The 19208-nt window shown below is 52.3% G+C and overlaps 1 protein-coding gene across 2 annotated transcripts in view; it reads left to right on the top strand.

Annotated features, from left to right (window-relative positions):
* The first annotated feature begins 233 nt into the window (after positions 1–233).
* Positions 234–19208, top strand: part of SCARA5 (scavenger receptor class A member 5) — a 132956-nt gene continuing 113981 nt past the window's right edge. Inside the window, exons 1-2 of one of the 2 annotated variants that reach the window (XM_047760395.1) lie at positions 234–336; positions 4671–4788. In XM_047760395.1, coding sequence (XP_047616351.1) covers positions 4677–4788 — 112 coding nt within the window. In that variant the 5' untranslated portion in view covers positions 234–336; positions 4671–4676. Of the gene's footprint in view, positions 601–4670; positions 4789–19208 lie in introns of both variants that reach the window. The other variant, XM_047760394.1, reaches the window with a different exon arrangement.

Raw genomic sequence — 19208 nt, 5'->3', positions numbered from 1 at the left:
CTTGTGCGGCTCATAAGCCAGGTCCAGCTGCCATTCCACTCGAAGCTTTCCAAAAAGTATCTTGAGCAGGGCCTTTAGAACAGGAGGGTGGAGTCCCAAGACCAAGGCTAGCTTCTCTGCTCTGGACCCCGGGCGTTCCAGCGGGCGGCTGTAATGTGGAGATTGACCACTAGAGGGGGGAAGCGTCCCAAGCCCCAGGGGAGCCTTGCAATTGCTCCAAGAACTTTATAAAGCCTGGCCGCCAGAGCTGCTGCAGTCCCGGGCTCAGACAGCACCTAGCAGAGCTGCTGGTGTCTTCACAGAACATCTCCCGAGCGCAGCCCGAGGCTGGCCAAGGTGAGGCACCAAGACAGGGACTCCCACTTGGGCACAAGTTTGAGTCTTGCCTCCTGATCTGATCCTCCTGGAGAAGTGTCCCCTGAGATCCTGGGCACTGTGCAGCCTCCTTCTATGATTCCATCTGGATTTGGCTGGCAGTGGGAACAAGCCCTGAGGGGCTGCTTGGGTCTTGGGGTGGTGGCAGCAGCCAGCTCGCCAGCCACCATGGTGAATGCCAGGAACTGAGGGGACGAGCTCTGCAGCCTCGTTGGGGACACTCAGGTGAGTCTTGGCACTGACTGTGCCCTAACACCTGGCATTGCTTCCCAAAAGCAGCCAAGGGACACAGGGCAGCCTCAGGACATGGAGTGTGGAGGCACTGGTGCTGGGTGGGAAGGTCCTGACTGCAGCCTGCGGGGACCTGCTGGGAACTCATCCAAGCTGCCTGGGCTGGGGAGGGTGAGCCCCCATTTGGGAGCCAGAGGAAGGGATCGCCTCAGTGGCAACTCTGCCTGGCTCCTGTCACAGCTCAAGAGCCTATTCAGGGAGCAGATGGTACAGGTGACAGTTCCTCTACGTGTGCAGGGAGTGTGTGTGTATGTGTGTGCCCAGGAGCGGACCACATGAAGGAAGAGCTTGTTTATAAAACATCTGTGCCTCTCCAGCTCTAAGCTATGATTTATATTAACTAAGTCCAGTTAGAGGAGGAAAGCGCTTAAAACCACTTAGCGATTCTCTCTCCAGAGAGAGCCACATTCTCAGTGATTTCTACTTGGGTTACAAACTCTGTAGAGTTAGATGCTGGAGCCTAGAGATACCACCTTTGCAGCAACAAGCAAGGCTTGTGGACTCCGTCCTTCTGCTGCCCAGAGGGGGACTTTGAGAGTGAGGGTGCAGCTCTCAGCTTGGATCTGCATTCACGATTTTCTCTTGTGAAGGGACCCAAATAGCACTGTTTCTGGGACCGGCTGGGCAGGTGGGAGGCCTTGGGAACCCAGAGATGCCCGTATCTGGCTGCCTGGCAGGATCAGAGGATGCCGAGGGACTACTGGTTCTCACAGACTCTACCATGCACACAGCTCTCCCACGTGCACTGTTCCACACGAGGCTCGCAGGGACCGAGCAGCGGGTGGACGTGTTCTCCCCATCACAGAGGGGATGGCCTGAGGCTGAACCAGCACAGCAGATGGGGCCAAGGTCCCCAAGGATAAGAAGTGGAGCCAGGCTAGGACCCCAGATGCTCTGAGCCCCACTCTCACAGGTCACTTTTGTGTCCACACCCTGCCTGTGTCTGTGGCCCTGGTCCCCTCCCTTCCAGTTCTCTTGGCTCCAGGGACCTATCTGACCCTCTTCACTGCCTTGTCTTGGGTCCTAAAGGTCGCCACTGAAGGGGACAAGGCAAGGTTGCGGTGAGCCAGTGCACTGGCTGGGAAGTCTCACCACCACCATGCCCCCCACCCCACACCCTTCCGGTGCCTGCCCCTCTCAGCCTCCCTTAGCTTATTTCTAAAATGGGACCGACAGACTGACGTCCCTCCACCCCTTCACAGGGCTCCTGGGAGGCAGAGAGATCCTGATGGCAAAAGAACTGTACCACGTGGGATGCAGGTACATGCCTGCCAGGTGGAAGGTGGGGGAGTGTGGGTATTGCTCTATGGTTACTGCACTTGGCAGTTAGTTAGGTAGACTTGGCCCAAAGGCTATGAGACCGATGATGATCAGAGGGTCCAAATTCCTGGCCCCCACCCCCACCCCAAGAAAGGAAAACAGCCCCAAATAAAACTTGCGGCAGACAGAACGTTCTTAGGTTTCATTCCCTGGTAACAAACATTAGCAGACTTGCCTGAGCACTTCCAATCTCATCACACTCACATCTGGCCCCCGGTTCGCCCCTCTCCCGGGCAGGCTCCCCCTCCCCCACCCCCACCCCGCCCCAACCTCGGGCGGTCTGGGCGCCACCAGCTGAGGGGTGGGGAGGACAGCGAGGGGCCGCCCTACAGACACTTTCCAGATAAGAGGCTCGCATTCCAGCTCTGCTCCAGAGCAGGCGGTAGAGCGGGAAGGTGGAAAGGCAGATGGGGAAACTGGTCCAAGCCGGCTCCGCATCGCCACCTCTCCCGCCACCCCTCCCCGCACGCAGCGCCCCCACGGGCTCTGGGCGGCAGCTGCTGTTGCCTTTGGCAAAGAGAGGCTTCTCCCTCTCAGAGGAGACACTGGCCTCCCGCTTCGCTCCGCAGCTCTGCAGGACTGAGGCCAGAGGGAGGGGTGGCGCTGCTCTGAGTGCTTGTGAAAGAGGGAGGGTCCCCAGTCGCTTAGCAGCAATGTAGCTGCGCGGGGCCCCACCTAGAGGCCCTCCCTGGGTGGAGGACTTGGAGAGAGGGCCGGTGTCAGGAGACTCGCAAACTGGACACAACTGCAGCCCCGCGAAGCTGGGCTGGGAGCCGCTGGGGCTCCGGGAACCGCTGGAACAGGGAGGAGAGATGCTGGCAGGGCTGTGGGCCCCTCCACCCCTCCCTCCCACAGGCTGCAAGAAGGACCCACAGGGTCTGGGAACACCCTGCTTGTGCGTGATTGCCTGAGTGTGTGTGTGTGTGTGTGTGTGTGTGTGCACGCGCACCTGCATACATGAACGCATGTGCAGGGCATGTGGGGACTCATTACTTGAAGAGTCCAGAGCTGAAGCCCCTTGCATCCCTCGTGGGCCAGTGAAAGGATGATTGGAAGGCAACTGGTCATTTCTGGCCCCCTCTCAGGCCTGAGGTCAGAGGTCCCTGGAGAGAAGGTCAAATTGTGAAAACAGGGGATTTGAGTTTGCTGTGCTGGCCAGCCTCTTCCCTCATTGTCCCTTGTTATTGGAGCAGGGCAGGTGCCTCCTCTCCCTCCAGTCAGTGGCTGTTGTCCCCTCACTGTTACCTGCCAGGCCCTGTCCTCCCCTCCCCATGGTAGATGCCTAACTTGGCACCCTGGGCCTCAGGGTTCAGTTGGCACTATGCTTGGAGAATTCACTTTTTTTTTTTTTTTCCCAGGACCACACCCACTACATATGGAAGTTCCTGGGCTAGGGATTGAATCCCAGCCGCAGCTGCAACCTACACCACAGCTTTGGCAACACCCGATCCTTTCACCCACTGCACGTGGCTGGGAATTGAACCTGCACCTCCACATCAACCTGAGCCAGTGCAGTCGGATCCTTAAACCACTGTGCCACAGAGGGAACTCCCAATAATCCACTTTTTAAAGGTGGACCTTTGGGTTCAGTATCCAGGTAGTCAAAGAGCTTCAGAACCCAAGGTCAATGTGAACCAAGGAACTGAACTGCAAGCAGAAGGTCATTTGTCAAATCACTAAGCATCCATGTGGGAAAAGGATATTAAGTATTTTGTGTAAATAAATACTTTGCAATCTGGCTGGGCAAATGGATTCTTCTTTTTACACAAAGAATGCAAACGTATCTTAGAAAACCCAGAAAAGCCAGCAAACAAAAACAAGCACAAAATCCCCACAATCCCTGCCAGAGTCCTGTAATATTCGTCTCACCCAGAGAAACCCAGAACATCTCGGAACATAAGCTTTCCTGTCACGTACTCAGAACATGTATAGATATAACAGAAAGAGATGGCATTGTACACACTTATGTCAACAGGGTTGGTTTGGTTCACTTCGAAGAGTATAGCATTTCTCCACAGTGCTGGTACCTTTCTGGAACTCAGTAGGGTCCACCCAGAGCTGCAGTGATTCAGTCTCAAGAGGCCATCAGACACCAGGGCTCTCCATGGCCTAAGGTTGTCCAGGCCTTAGTGTCTGGGGGACCCCACTGAGGCCACCGCCTCTCGGCCTTCCATGGAGGGGAACCCCTGCTGTGGTCCCCTTGAACCCTGCTCCTCTGATCACGCCAGCCCAGCCGGGTTTGGGAGCAGTTTCTGGCCTTAGTTGGGTTGGCTGGTGGTCTCTGTAGCCCGCTTTGTGTCTAGTTTTGCCCCCATTTCCAACACAGAACAGAAACCTAAGCCTCCCTGATGTGCCCTTGGCTCTGGAATCTTGGAAATGACTCCATTTGGGTCAGAAGGGTCAGTTCCTCCTGGCCCCACCCAGCCTGGCCCTCGGTGTCCCCAGCGCAGGGCTTCCAGCCCCACCAAGGGCTGTGAAGGAAGGAGACAGACCCCACAGTCAGAAAGGTCCAATGGCCTTGGCCTCCCCAAGCCAAGGAAGTTGGGAAGGGGGACTGGGATCCTGAGGACCTGGTGGCTAATGCCTGTGGATGAGGAAGGGTCCATTCATTTCTGTTGCCACCCACAGCTTACACTCTTTCTCTCTCCCCTGTGCCCTCCCTCCCTCTCCTGCTGGGGCTGCAGGACGCGATGGAGAACAAAGCCATGTACCTGCACACTGTGAGCGACCGCGACTCCGGCTCCATCTTTGAGGAGCCCTTTGATGGCAGGAGCCTGTCCAAGCTGAACCTGTGTGAGGATGGTGAGTGCCTCTGGCTGGGTCTTGGGCATGAAATTGACCCTGACCCCCCCCTCCCCCAGCTAATACTGCATAGGTTGAATCTTTCATGCTCGGAAAGGTCTATTCTGTGTTTTCTCATTCATGTATCTCAACACATGTGTGACCAGCAAGATGAGACCCACTTTAAAGATGGGGCTACTGGGAGCTGAGAAAAGCTTTAAGGACCACATAGTCAGTCATAGAGGGGCCCCAGCACTGAGCCTGTCAACTCTGGGGGCAGTCCTTTTGCCCCTCTGCCACCCTCTCCTCTGGGTGAGGCTGGGGTCAAGCTCAAGACCTCTGAACCAAGGAACCCAGACCCTCTTAGGTGAGGAGGCTCTAATCCACTTCCCGAAGCGATTGCAGAGAAGGAGCGTACCTCTCCAGGGTGCTTCTCCTTCCCCTGAGTCTGAGGCCCCAGGTCATTGTGGCCCAGGAAGGGCCACATCCTGGTGACCCAGATGGCTCTGCATCTTTGGGGGTTGGTTATTTGCTAAAACTCTGGAGCGTCACTGATGCAGCTCCCTCTGGAGGAGCTCAGAGCACTTTGCCAACAGCTGGCTCCCAGGTACCCAGCACAGAGCTCGACACTTAGTGGGTGCTTAATAAATGCTTGTTGCCTCAACAAATACACTCCTTTTTGCGGTGAGTGTAGAAAAGAGAGCTTGAACCCCACTTCAGAGCTGAATAGGACACTCACAGAAGAGTTTTTAAAGATCTATGGTCAGTGAGATGGAGACAGGCCATCTTAGAGTTCTCCAGAGAAACAGACCCAGTAGGATGTCTACACACAAAGATTGCTTATGAGGAATTGACTTACATGGTTATGCAGGCTGAGAGGTACCACGACCTGCCATCGGTGGAGACCCAGGAAAGCCGGTGGTGTGGTTCAGTCGGAGTCAGAAGGCCTGGGAGCCAGTGGAGCCAGGGCTGTAAATCACAGTCTGAGGGGCAGAGAAGATGAGAGGTGTCCCAGCTGCAGGAGGCAGGCAGAAAGCCAAAAGCAAATTCCTCTGCCACTTTTCTACTCAGGCCCTCAACTGGTTAGATGCAGCCCACCCACATTTAAGAAGGAGCCATTGCTCTACTGAGATCACCAATTCAGATGCCCAGCTCATCGGGAAACACCCTCACAGACATACCCAGACATGATGTTTCACCTGGGTACCCAGTGGCCAACCAAGTTGACGCCTAAAATTAGCCATCCCAGATACCTTTATTGAACGCTTTTCTCAAGCATCCTGTTTCATTGTGCTCCCTTCTGCCAATTGCCTTTTCTTGAAATTACTCAAAATTAGGAATGATCCCCCTCCTCTCATCCAACCCCATCTTTCCTCCCATGAGGTGCTGAGTGTGGAAAGGGAATCCAGGTGGCTCAGAAAGGCAGGGACTGCAGATTGTCTCAGCAGGGAGAGGAGACAGGAGATTTGGGCTCCTCACCCTGCCCTAGTAAACTTCCCACTGTCAGAGCTCTTCCTTTGCATTCCAATCAACAAACACATTTTGAGGACCCACGATGTGTCAAGCTATGGGTTAGGCACCAGAGATCCTCCAAAGAGAAATTAAACCATCCTTGCCCTCCAAGGGCTTCTGATCCCTGTGGAAGGGACTGGTGTGGAGACAATTACCCATAATGTAAAGGAGATAAAAATGTATTTGATTATTAAAGTCAAGCAGGAGGATGGAGTTCTCTTGGTGGCATAGTAGATTAAAGCTCCAGCATTGTCACTGCTGTGGCTTGGGTTTGATCCCTGGCCCCTGGAATGTCCATGTGCCTTGGGTATAGCCAAAAAAAAAAAAAAAAGTCAGACAGGGTAAAGTCTTTCTGAAAAAGGTCTTAAAGACTGAATATGGTTTTGTAAGAGAAGAGGTAGGTGGGGAAAGGTATCACAGGCTGAGCTGCATGGAGCCAGGCCAATGGTTCTGTCAAGTTAATGAACCTGGGAAGAGAGGAAGGCCCCGGGGGTCTGGGATGCTGACCAGTGCTCAGCACTTCCCCACCAGCACATCAGCAAAGGCCAAGCTGGCTTTCACATCCTTGATCCACCCATTGACCCATCAGAAGGGAGGCCTGGTTTGGCGAGAAAGAACTGGGATAGCGCACAGAGGGGTAACTGGAGGACCACAAGGGGCAACCTGGGGTGTCAGTGGGGGAAGGGCAGAGGACCTCAGGAGTGGGGAATGGCCTGGGGGTGTCAATGGGGCATCGTCCCCCCTTCCCTTGACCTCATCTTACCTCCTCTTTTCTGAACCTGAGGCTTAAAAAGTCCATTTGGACCAGAAAGACTGAAAAATAACAGTGACCCCAGCTGTGGGGAGATCTAGTCAGAGGGCAGCTTTAGAGCCAGGCCAGCAAGTGTCCTGGGGGGTCCCCTGAGGCCCAGCACCCCATGAAGTGGGGGCGGCTGCAGTTGGAAGATGTGGGCTGACTCACCCCTCCTCCCACCCCAGCGTGTGACCTGCCAGGCATGTCCTCTCTCTGGGCCTCAGTGTCTTTGTCTCAGTGCCACATGAGGGCAGAGGGGGTGTCTCTGAGGTCCTGTTCAGTCCTAAAATTCTGTGCACAGAAATAGACTTGGTCGTTGCACTTGTGGTGTGGTCCTTTTAAAACCTAAGTTGGAGCATAGCCCAGCCAAGGCTCCCACTTCCATGAGAGTAAAAACCCAGGCACTGCTCATGGCCTGGAGATTCTGACCTTCACAGGGGAACGACTGGCACACTCTCTGGGGCCTCTGCTCTGCAAAAGGCTGCCATCTCTGACATACACTGTCCCCAGACCTGCCCAGCTCCCCTCTCCTCCCCGTCAGGGCTTCCTGTCCCCCCTGCTCCCCAGGAACCTTCCCCTGCTTCTCCTTATACTTTTTTCCACAGCCCTAGTCTCCTCAACACACTGTGTCATCTTCTTATTTATTATGTTTATCATTTACTGTCTGTTCTTCACCAGAAGAACACAGGCTGGACGAGGGCAGACATCTGTTCATCCATGTCTGCCAGCCTGGCACATAGCAGGTGCTTCTAAGTGTTTGTTGAATAAATGAATGAATGAATGAATGAACGAACACAGAGGCCCCTGACATCTAAAGGTGGCAGAACAAATAAATTCCAAACCTGACTTCCACATGGTCTGGGTCTCCTTCGCCCTTCATTCCTGGATGCCAGGCGCAGGGTCAGGGGGCTGGAGGACCCCCGAAAGACCAGAGTGTTGACATGAAACAGCCACCTAAAAGCTCCCGGGTTTCTGGTTTGATTTTTTTCCCCCTTCCCTTTCATTTCTAAGAGGAAAAATGGTGAGCTCTGACATGGGGAAATTCAAGCCAGATTTGATCTGTTTCCCCAGCATTTCTCGGCTTTGATCCTCATCTCTGGAGACTAACAGGAGGGGGAAAGAGGGGTGGGGCGGGCAGGGTGGAGGGAGGTTGACTGGAAAGCAGAAGGGGATAGAAGTGGGGAAAGGGAAGGAGACTCTTCCCGCCTTGGGCCCCTGAGTAAATTAAAACAGTGTCAGCTGGGGCTCCGAGTCCCTCCCAGGATTTTCCCCTTGAAAGTGGGGAGATGGGAGACCAAGCTGCACAACTGCAGCCCAGCTATTAAGGTGTGACTCAGGCTTTCCTGCAGCTAGGGGTTTAAAGACGTTAAGCTGTAAATGCGTTATGCATCCATCCTCCATGGACGACTCCCTCCCCTCCCCTCCTCTGCTCACCTCTCCAGCCTTCTCCTCCTGCTTGGCTTCCGCCCCTCCCCTTCTCTTCACGCACCAGGTGGGAAGGAAGCCGAAGGGCTCCTTCCATTCACGCTTGGGTTCCCCGTGCCCTTCAGGACAGGCCACCTTGCTGTCTCCCGCGTGGTACTTCCCACACCCTTGTGGGCTCTTTCCCATGCACCCCTGCTCCATAGTGATGGCTTTAGGACCTCTCTGTCCTCTGCACCTTTTTGGCTGGGCCACCTCTCAGGACCCCTGCCTTTGTCCTCTGTCTGAGCTGCCAGCACCCTCGCCACAGCCCCACTGCGGACAATGAGGCGCCCGGGGCAGGGGCCTCCCAGCTCTGGGTCTCCCATGGGGAATAGCACAGCTTTCACCTGTGTCGCTGGAATCCAGGGTAGCTCATGGTGGAACGCAAACTTCAAGGTCCTCCAGCTGAGCCCCCTCTGACCTCGGTGTGCACTGACCCCTCCCTTTGAGCAGACACCCACACAGGGGCCCAGCTGGGCTTGACACCTTTCCTCCCCTCTCACCTCTGGGGTCCTGCCTTTCTCTTTCTGTCTGGACCCCTGAAGCCTCTCCAGTCTGGCACCAGGAGGCGGAGGGCTGGGCGTGGGTGATGTTTGGCTCCTCTGCAGCCCTTTCCAAAGGCCAGAGAGAGGTGTTAGTGTCAGAAAAATATTGCAGTCACACTCGGCCCGTGGCCTCGGGCCTCCACCACACTCCGGGCGTCATCCACCGGCCGCAGATGGGAGGCTGGCCAAGGTAATGAGTTACACATGGTCCTGGCCACGCCTGGACGCCTGCAGCTGGGCGGCTTGCTGAGTTGAGGGCCCAGAGCTCCCCAGTCCTGTGTTCCTGCCCCCATAAAATTAAATGATTCTCTTAGGGGAACCCCCACATCCACTTTCTCATTAATCAAATCTCCCCTGCTCTGCTGGCATCGCAGAGCGCCAAGGGCAGCAGCCCAAGGGTGGGAGTGACTTCCTGGGAGGATCTGGCTCCGGCTGGGGCCTCACAGAGGGTCCCGCCCTCTGCAGGTTGGAGAATCAGGCACTGGAGCAGGAGGGGAGCCGAGAGGTTAACTCGTGCGCTGCCGCCGTGGCCTCGGCACCACCAGCTAACTCCGGGCTTGCTTGGGGCTAGTGACCAAGCAGGATCCTGGGTCTCTCTGGCCCCAGGGACCACCCCTCATAAAAGGGGTGGCAGCCTTGGGAGGTGCCAAGAACCTGGAGTTGAACTTGGGCAGGTCTGGGCTCAGCATGGCATGTCATCCTTTGCCCCTTCACTCCCATCCACCTCTGCTCACCGCTCTCTGCTTGTGGGGAGCTGAACTGGAAGGATGAAGATGGGAGCTTGGCATGTTTATTCCTCAGCTCCTGTCCTTCCACCTGACATCACAGCCCCTTGTAAGCCAGCCACCGTCTCTACACGGGCTTTCCTTTAACAAGCTCCAGTGACTGCTCCCCTCCTGGGACAGGGGATGGTTACAAGCCCTAGGACACCACTCTGGCCCTTGTAGGTGTCTTAACCCCTGGCCACACCTCAACACATATTCCCTTTATTAAATCCTGTGACGTTCCCTAATTCAACTGGGCTGTCTGTTTCACTGGAGCCCTGACCCTCTATTCCTCAATGTCCCCATCTGCGAAATGGGAATAATGCTACTCAGCTCTCAGGACCTGTGATATAACCCGAGCAAAGCACCTTGGACACAGTTCACCCTTGACACACCCTGTTTCACTTCCCTGCCGTTTGTGGAGGGCAGTCCCCTGCACACCCTGGGGAAATGGAGAAGGATGGGGGAGACAGGAGCAGCTGTTGCCGCCCAGGGTCCCCTGGCCTGGATGTGTTCTTACCTTCTTCTTAAGACTGGTTTTTACCAGAACCAGACAGTTCTAATTGTCTGCAAAAAAAGCAGAACTGTGGTTCGTGGAAGTCCTCATGAAGCCTAGATGCTCAAGGAAATCAAGTTCTTTTAGTCCTATCCCCCACGTAGTAGAATCTGGAGGAATATGCTGGGTCCCAAGGCCAGCTTGCTCTGTGGCATGTATGAGTCTGTTCATCCCCCACCTCCAACAGAGGTGGTAGATCCCTGAGGATGGCCACCGGAAGAGTCTAGGGGTGCCCTTCATTGTCCCTGAGTGGAGGCTGGCCTTTGGTGCCAGGCCCACACAGCCTCCCTGGCATCTGGTACCTGGACCCACACTTGATATCCATAACATCCATAATAATCTCTCTTTTTCCATATGGGGATGGCCCTGCAGGGCAGTGAGAAGGAAGTTCTCTTGTAATGTCACGAGTCTGGACGCAGTGCCCTTCCTTTCCCACCGATGCTGGGCCGTGTGGATGAAGTATAGCACAGATTTAACCAGGGTTTGAGTGTTGCCCAGTGAGTGTGAGGAAGGCAGGGCAGGATTGGAGAGGAGAGGGTGTGGGAGAGAGTGGAGAATGTAAATCGTGGAATATGAGTTGGACAGGAAGGGAAGGATGGACCAGAGACGGGAGAGGTGGCTCTCGCCTGGGACTCAGAATTAAGAAAGGGCCTCAATAAAAAAAAACAAAAAAGGAAAAAAGGGTCTCGATTATTGGTAAGGCCAGTCAAAGTGTAATGTGAGCCACATGTGCAATTTGACAGTCTCTAGTAGCCACACAAAAGAGACACAGATGAAATGAATTTAAATAAGGAACTTGGAGTTTCCATGTTTGCTCAGTGCTTAATGAACCCAACTAGTATCCATGAGGATATGAGTTCAATCCCTGGCCTCGTTCAGTGGGTTCAGGATCTGGTGTTGCCATGAGCTCTGGTGTAAGTTGCAGTCATGGCTTGGATTCCGAGTTGCTGTGGTTGTGGCATAGGCCGGCAGCAATAGCTCCAATTCGACCCCTAGCCTGGGAACCTCCATATGCCACAGACGCGGCCCTAAAAATACAAAAGACAAATAAATAAATAAATAAATAAATAAGGAACATATTTAATCCAGTGCATCTAAAATGTCATGAATCTAATATGTAATTGTCAGGTTCATCTGCTCTGCACTATCTCCCTCAGTCCTTGCCTACACAGAACAAGGATTTGGAGGTGCAGGCTGAGAAACACAGTAATGGCACCTGGATAGAGCCAGCAGGTTCGTTGCACAAGGATGGAGGCAGGTTGGTGGGAGGTTGTTCCTGCTGGGAGGTGCTGCAGGAGCACCGGAATAGACCTAGTGGTCTTGCTGTGCACAGACCAAGGCAAGCGGTCTCTTCAGGCAGGAGCGATCAGCTCAGGAAGGGAGCAGTTCTGGGTTGAAGGGAACTTCCCCTCGAACTGAACTGACACCTTAGTGTAACAGCTCTGGCCTGGGATTTTTTAATGAGCTGTTCCAGTCCATCGCCCCAGGTGAAAAACCTGCTCCTGCTGGTTGCCTCCGAGATCACAGTCAAGAGTCAGGTAGCAGTGTACTGCAGGTTTTTTTATACCATCAGAGAGAGCCTCCGCCTTGGGTAGGGGCTGGCCCTGGCTGCAGCTGGATCCTCTGACTGGTTCCTGGCAAGGATGCCTTATTTGCATGGGAAAAAGGTTATAAGGGGATGCTCCGTAGGGCATGCCTCTGGTATCTGCATGTGTCTTCATTGTTTGATCGAAAGCCTCCTGTTTTTGGTAACGATAAATGGTCAGTTTGGAATCACCTGGGTCAGAGTCCCTATCCTAACCTACCTAACATAATCACCATAAAAATGATGGCGATATTTAGACATTTTTACTCAGGCTGAGGCTTCAAATGCTGGTGTGTATTTTGCACTTCAAGCCTGTCTCGTTTGGGGCCACATTTCAGGAGCATCAAGAAGGTGTGCAATCAGGAAAGGAGGGAAGATCAGGAAGTTAGGCCTGGAGTCTGGGAGAGGGCGACAGTGAGCCAGAGAAAGGCAGGGGAGCACGTGTGTCCTCTGGCAGGAAGTGTGCAGCCCTGTGATGTGAGAGTGAGGCTCAGCGAGAACAGAGAAGGTTCTGGAAGTAGCGACGAGAGCAAAGAACCGTTCCCTTAGGCCGGTTGCAGGAACATGAGAGAGAGAAGTCCACACCTGAAACCGAAAGGCAAGCTGGGTGCAATTAGAACAAGATGGAGGAAAAAATGTTCATGCAGAGTTTGGGGAAATGAGGGATTTTTCAGATGACTGGCCTAGAGGATGGGGGCCGCAGTGGGAAGGTTTCCACAGATGAAGAGGGAGATGGGGCTAAAGGAGGATAAGCAAGGCTGTTGGGGTGGGGGGGCTTGGGGCTAATAGAAACCAGGGCGGAGGATTCATTGAGGTTAAGAGGCTGGTCCCAAGGATGAACTGCTAGCAGGACTGTGGTGTGTGTGGGCTGGGGGAGGGGTTGGAGGTGGGGGAGCATCCTGGAGCACCAAGAGCTCTGTAGATTATTTTGGCTTTTATGGAGGCAGGGATATTCCTGGAGGTGGTGAGAGGATGGTGTGTGTCCAATAGAAGTGATAAAGATACAGTGTGATACATAGAAGAGATGGTAACACAACGGCTCTCCTTGAAGCACCTGGCGCAGGCAGGCGCTGTGCTCTGGGCTTCTGTAAATTGTCTCCATTACACCTCAGTACATATTCTTATTCCCAGTTTGTTGATGAGAAGATGAAGTCGTAGGTGAGGCAAACTGCTCAAAGTTACCCAGCTAAGACAGCGACAGAGCCTGGATTCAAATCCTCAACTGCCTGGTCCTTAAGCCCCACCCCTTAGCACAGCTCACCCTGTTGGCTGCAGTTCCAGACCCCAGAGACCCGGTACTTTCAAGAACCGGGCTGGAGGTGCTGAGGGGCTAAGAGATCAGATTCTTGGAGTCTCAGGTTTCAGAGGTGGAGACATCCTGGCTGATGACAAAGCTAGGGTGGGGCCGTGGGAATAAATGGCTAAAACGCAGGAGACAGATGGAACAAATTATTCTAAGAGGTGCCGCTGGCAGGAAATAGATATAAATGCAAATAGATTTGGACAAGAGCACAATGACGGGGTCTTAATCTTAAGGGACACTAACCTTTATGGACTTTAGGTCAGAGAAGGGCCCCACCCTCCCCAGTGTCCCTCCCTCCACCCTCCTTGCCACCTCCTGGAGCTTCTGGCCTGGAGTCTGACCTCCTTGAGCAGAGCTCAGCAGTAGGACTGGGGAGATACAAACACAGCTTCGAAGAGGGGGCCCAGCAAGGTAGGGCTGGCCAGGCCCCTGCCCTGCAGACACAGATCCTGGTTAATGTAAGGCCCAGCCACAGAGCTGATGGGGGCCTGTGAGGGTCCCAGCCTTCCGCAGGGTCCTGAAGCCTGCCTGCTCCCTGGTGCCTTCCTGCTTCCTGCTATCTGACTGGAGGCTGAGTTCAAGTCAAGATAATCTAAGATATTCATGGCAGGCAGAAGCAGCCCTGGGTGTTCCTGTTGTGGCTCAGTGGAAACAAATCTAACTAGCATCCATGAGCATGCAGGTTCAATCCCTGGCCTCAATCAGTGGGTTAAGGATCTAGCATTGCAGTGACCTGTTGTGTAGGTTGTAGATATGACTCGGATCTGATGTTGCTGTGGCTGTGGTATAGACCGGCAACTACAGCTCCTCTTCGACCCCTAGCCTGGGAACCTACATATGCTGCAGGTGTGGCCCTTAAAAAAAAAAAAAAGCAGCAGCAGCAGCCTGGTGTTGAGGAAGTCCTATTGAGAGAGGTGGCGGCAGGGAAGGGTAAAGCAGAGATAAAGCAAACAGCCCTGGGGTTCTCCCCTGGGTGTTCCTGAAACAGCCAGGCTCCTCCAGGATGCTGGCTCCATTGCTCTTGGGACTGGCTGCTTGAAGGAGAGGGAGCTGACCCTTTCATGAAAGGGCTAAATGGGCAGTGGAGGTGGAGTCCATGAATCTGTGGTCTCAACCACCATATCTTGCTCCAAAAATGGCCACTGAATGAATGCAAGAACTGTCCTTGTGGACTCTTTCCTCTGACTTTCCCATTACATTACACCCACCCGTAGTATCCCTTCTCCAGACCCACACGTCCTCCTTTTCACAAGACTAAAACTTCCCAGCTCTGCCCCTTGCTTTGGGCAAGCCACTGGACCTCTCTGAGGTTCAGCTCCACTGTCTGGTAAACAGGAATCATCAAACTTACCATCACAATGGTTGTCGTGTTTAGGATTAATGTATCTAAGCGCTCAACCAGAACAGGTACTGGGGGAGGGGCCGCTGTGGTTCTGTTGCTTCCCATTGTTGGAGATTCCGAAGCAATTTCAATGTGTAGGTTTTATCATTATCCGTGCACGTGGTGGCCACTAGATCAGGAGACGACTGTCATGGGAAAAGATCGTTTGTTACTCACAGATCCAGAGGAAAGGGACACATCATGTCCCCATACAGGCTGCGGATGGGGGGTGGTCGGGAGGCAGGAGTAATCGGAAAACAAAGCTGAGGGTCTCTAAGGTGGTTTCCTTGGAAGGACTGGCTGAGACAGAGGAAGCCAGCTTGGGATTTATAGCTTGAATAATTTCTGCAGGTTCTGGGGCGTGGGGCTGTCCCTGGCTGTCTGATACCTGGCCTTGGGGTGATTAGGGCAGGGGGCTAGTGGCCAGGAGTGTGAGAGCTGGATAAGGGAGGTGTTGTGGGCTCGGGATTGGTTGGTTTGCATACTAAACTCTTGCTTCCAAGCAAACCATTATTATCTCCAGGAATTGATTAGCGCTGGGAGAGGCTAGCAAGCCTCCCAGATGTCAAATCATCAAATGCAGAGACTAGAATACAAGGTTATTACAAAAGTCGAAACAATGGTGTGGAGGGCCCAGTAAATGTGTGTTTTGTTCATTAGTCTCATCTACCTACAAACGGTCAACAGATGCTCATTGAGCATCTGCTATATGCCAGGACCTGTGGGAGCCAAAAATGAATCACAGACCCTGCCTTTTGGAAGCTGACCTTTGACAAATATGTATTTCTGTTCATTGACTGAGGAGTGCCATTCCGTTTCCATTATTCACTAGGCCATCACTGGTCGTTTCCCAATGAAGCTCTATACATGACAACTCTTGGTTCTAGGCTTTACCTGGAGACAGAGGGGACAGGTTCAGTGGGTCTGAAGACCATGATCTTTGCTCAGATTCATGGGCCACCCTTCTGTGGCCCAGCCTGTGCTGGTCCCTGCTGTGGAGCTTGGAGTCTTCGGGGGCAGTCCTAGCTCCACCCTGGGCAGGTGGCGTGGCCTGGGACCTTAGCCTTCCTGTCTTCAAAACCAGACACCCAGATGGCCTTTCCAACTCAACTGGTGGTTGGGAGTTGGGGGAGTGAGATGGGAAGATTAGACGTACCCGTTCCTGCCCCAAGAATGGACCAATTCATCAAACCAAGGCAGACCAGGGGATGGGCAGGAGGTTGTGCTAATGGCCTGGAAAAAGTAATGGTTTTAAAATGGAAATAAATAGCTGAGCCCTGGCCACCACATTGCAAACATATCATTGGATGATTTATTTCCTCTGACCAGGCTCCAGGGGAGAAATTGGGACTTTTTTTGAGAGGGATCCAGAGCCACTCTGTCAGAGGAGGGCCTCTTGGCCCCAATTTAGGCAGAACCCTGAGCCTGCTGGTGTTTAGGGGTCTCTCCACATTGAGACAGCATTTCTTGCAATCCATGCGCTGCCCATGTTGGGCAAGAGGCCGGCCATCTGAGCCCGGCCATCTTCCCCCGGCCCCGGGCCCACTTCCTCTTCCTGGGGACTCCTTGGCTCCTCCCTTCCTCCTAGGTCATGACCAGCTAGCTCACCTTGCCTGCCCTCATCTCCCCTCCCTCCTGGCTTTCTCTCTCCATCCCTCAGCCCCGGTTGCAAAATAATATGCACACCAGCCAGAGTCCCGTCCCCCCTGCTGCAAAAAGAAGCACACAAGCCCCTGATTGTTCTCAAGAATTTTTAAGCAGAGTAACTTGAGAAATAGATAGGGATTGGGAAAAATAACAAATATTGCAGGACAGTTACAAAATTACAAAATACCTCTGGAAGTACTTGGAGAAACTGTCCTAGGTCATCATAATATCTAAATTGAATTAGCTCTGCCACCCTACTCCACCCCCGCCACCCCTTCTTCCTTTCTTAGAAATGGGAGCCCATCTGATCATGTAAGAGACCGTAGCCTCCTTTGTCTGGCGCCCTCACTGGGCTGTCTGCCTCGAAGACTTAGGTGTGCAGTCCTGAAAGGCAGAGGGGATTAGGGTTCACCTCACCCCCACTGGTGGTTTGGGACCCTCCCAGATTCAGATGAAACTGCTCTTTATCCCTGCCCCGCACCCTCCCCTTCCCTTTCTTGAGGGCCAATAAACAGAGGTCCCCGTTAAAGCCAGAAAATGATGGCAGCTTCAGAGACAGAGGTTATTTGGGGCTGCCTATTACGCTGAACAGCAAGAGTGGTGAGTAACCAGAGTGAGGATGATGACGTCAGCCTTGGGAGGGTAGAACACGAGCCTTGATGCGTCCAAGGTCCCTCCCAGCCATAAAACCTTATCTTCACCTGCTGTTTATGATCTGTGGGACCAAAGAGAACAAGAAAGAAAATGACCACGTGTTTGTTGTTGGAAGAACTCAGGTGGCCATTGAATCATTTCATCCTTTTTTTCATCCTTTTTTTTTTTTTTAATGTTGCTTAGACCCAGGTTCTTTGAAAAGATATAAACACCCACTTTTATCAGATGCAATTTACGAGTATTTTTTTTAATGGGAGGAAAATAAATTCAAGCAGATAACTCCCAGTATGCCTTAAAATTATGATCAAAAAATTGAAAAAAGAAAAAAGAAGAAGAAATTGAAATGAGGAATTCCCATTGTGGCTCAGTGGTAATGAACCCTACTAGTGTCCATGAGGACGCAGGTCCGATCCCTGGCCTTGCTCAGTGGGTGAAGGTTATGGGGTTGCCGTGAGCTACATTGTAGATTGAAGACTTGGCTCGGATCTGGCATTGCTGTGGCTGTGGCATAGCCTGGCAGCTACAGCTCTGATTGGACCCCTATCCTGGGAACCTCCATTTGCCACAGTGTGGGCCTAAAAAGACCCCCCAAAAAAAAATTGTGAAAAGAAATTGAAACATGAGTTTGACAAAGATAGGCTAAATCGAGGCAAGGGCCAACTCAGAATGCTTTCTCATGCTCTTCCAGCCAAGGTGTGGTAGAGACAGGCTTTGAATCTGTCACCAGAGAGCGCCACACCTATGTCTGTCCCTTGTGAGAGTAGCAGGGACCCTCACTCACCTAATTCGGTACAGGGAAGCGAAGACCCAGAGGTGCCAAGGCTCCACCCCAAGGTGGCACTGACGTTGAAGGACCATCCCCCAGTGCATCCTCAGCTCAACTGTCCTGGGCTGAGTGGTTTTCTGAGAAACTTTCCTTTTCTGTTCTTTAATCCTCGCTCCCAAGCACCTCCCCACCCTTAGCACACAGTATTTTAGCAAAAGCTCTTTAAGGGGTACTCTTGTTCCCATGATTCAAAAGAAGCCTTCACGATTTTTTCTTTATTTAGGTTTTTTTTTTAATTATTAAAATATAGTTGACTTACAGTGCTGTGCCAGTTTCTCCCCTACAGCAAAGCGACCCAGTCCTGTATATGAGGGCTTCACCATTGTAACCTATGGGAATAATAAAATAGATTGAGACAACCCCATTTTAAATGTGCCCTATTAAGAAGAAATCAAAGGCGTTTTTTTGTTGTTGTTTTTTTTTTTAAAAAACTAAACCAAGCTCTGATCATAATAAGATTTTTCATTGATTTTCCAATGATGTGTCTTCATGTTGTTTTGACATGACAAATGCCTTTCTCCAAAACTGTGTACCTCGATGCCATGGATGTATGACTTCATCTTTGAACTGGAATCAGAATGTCCAGGGGTGGGGCTCAGGTCAGGAGACATCTAAGAAGAGTCACGCGTGATGATGCTCCTTAGCCAGGATTAAGTGTTGATTCAGGGCCAAGGACTTGCTCCCACCATTTACCTATTTGGACCCTAAGTGGCAATTCCAAATCATAGGTGAACAAGGAAAGTCAAGATTTTGTTTATTTTTTCAGACCAAAATTTTGCTCAAAAATGTTGGTTTTTTCCAGCCAACAAAAATGTGTCAACTGTTTGCATAAGGCAATTGTAAGAGCCAAATGGCTTACACATGTCTTTGTTCTTTTTTTGGCCCCACCCATGGTATGTGGAAGTTCCAGGGCCAGGAATCGAACCTGCACCACAGCAGGGACAATGCCAGGTCCTTAACCTGCTAAGCCACCAGGAAACTCCCATGTGTCTTTGTTCTTACAAAGAAACTACTTTGGTTGTGCTGTATGCTGACTGACGGGCAGGGAGACGGGTGAGTCTCAGAGGACCTTTAGAGGGTGGGGCAGAGGAGTAAAAGTCGATAATTGTGAAGAATGAGGCTAGTGCCAGAGATGAGGGCAAGGTGATGCCATTATTTCAATGGTATTGAATCCTTAACATTTCACCTTCCAGATTATTCTTAACCTTGAATATCTAAAAAGTTTGGTTTTGCTTCTCTGTAAAGTGAATCTTCTGTGAAATGCGTCAACTCTTCTCCTGCAACTTGTCCTCGAACAGTAATTTCTTCTACTAAAGTCAACGATTCCCAGAATGTGACTCTATTACAATACAATGGTATTTAAGGTGACATTAAGTGACATGTGAGTGTGATTTTTTTTTTTTGGCTTTTT

Source organism: Phacochoerus africanus, chromosome 15, assembly GCF_016906955.1.
Source record: "Phacochoerus africanus isolate WHEZ1 chromosome 15, ROS_Pafr_v1, whole genome shotgun sequence".
Lineage (NCBI taxonomy): Eukaryota > Metazoa > Chordata > Mammalia > Artiodactyla > Suidae > Phacochoerus > Phacochoerus africanus.
Note: the sequence above shows the minus strand (reverse complement) of the source record. Positions and strands in the feature narration are given on the sequence as shown.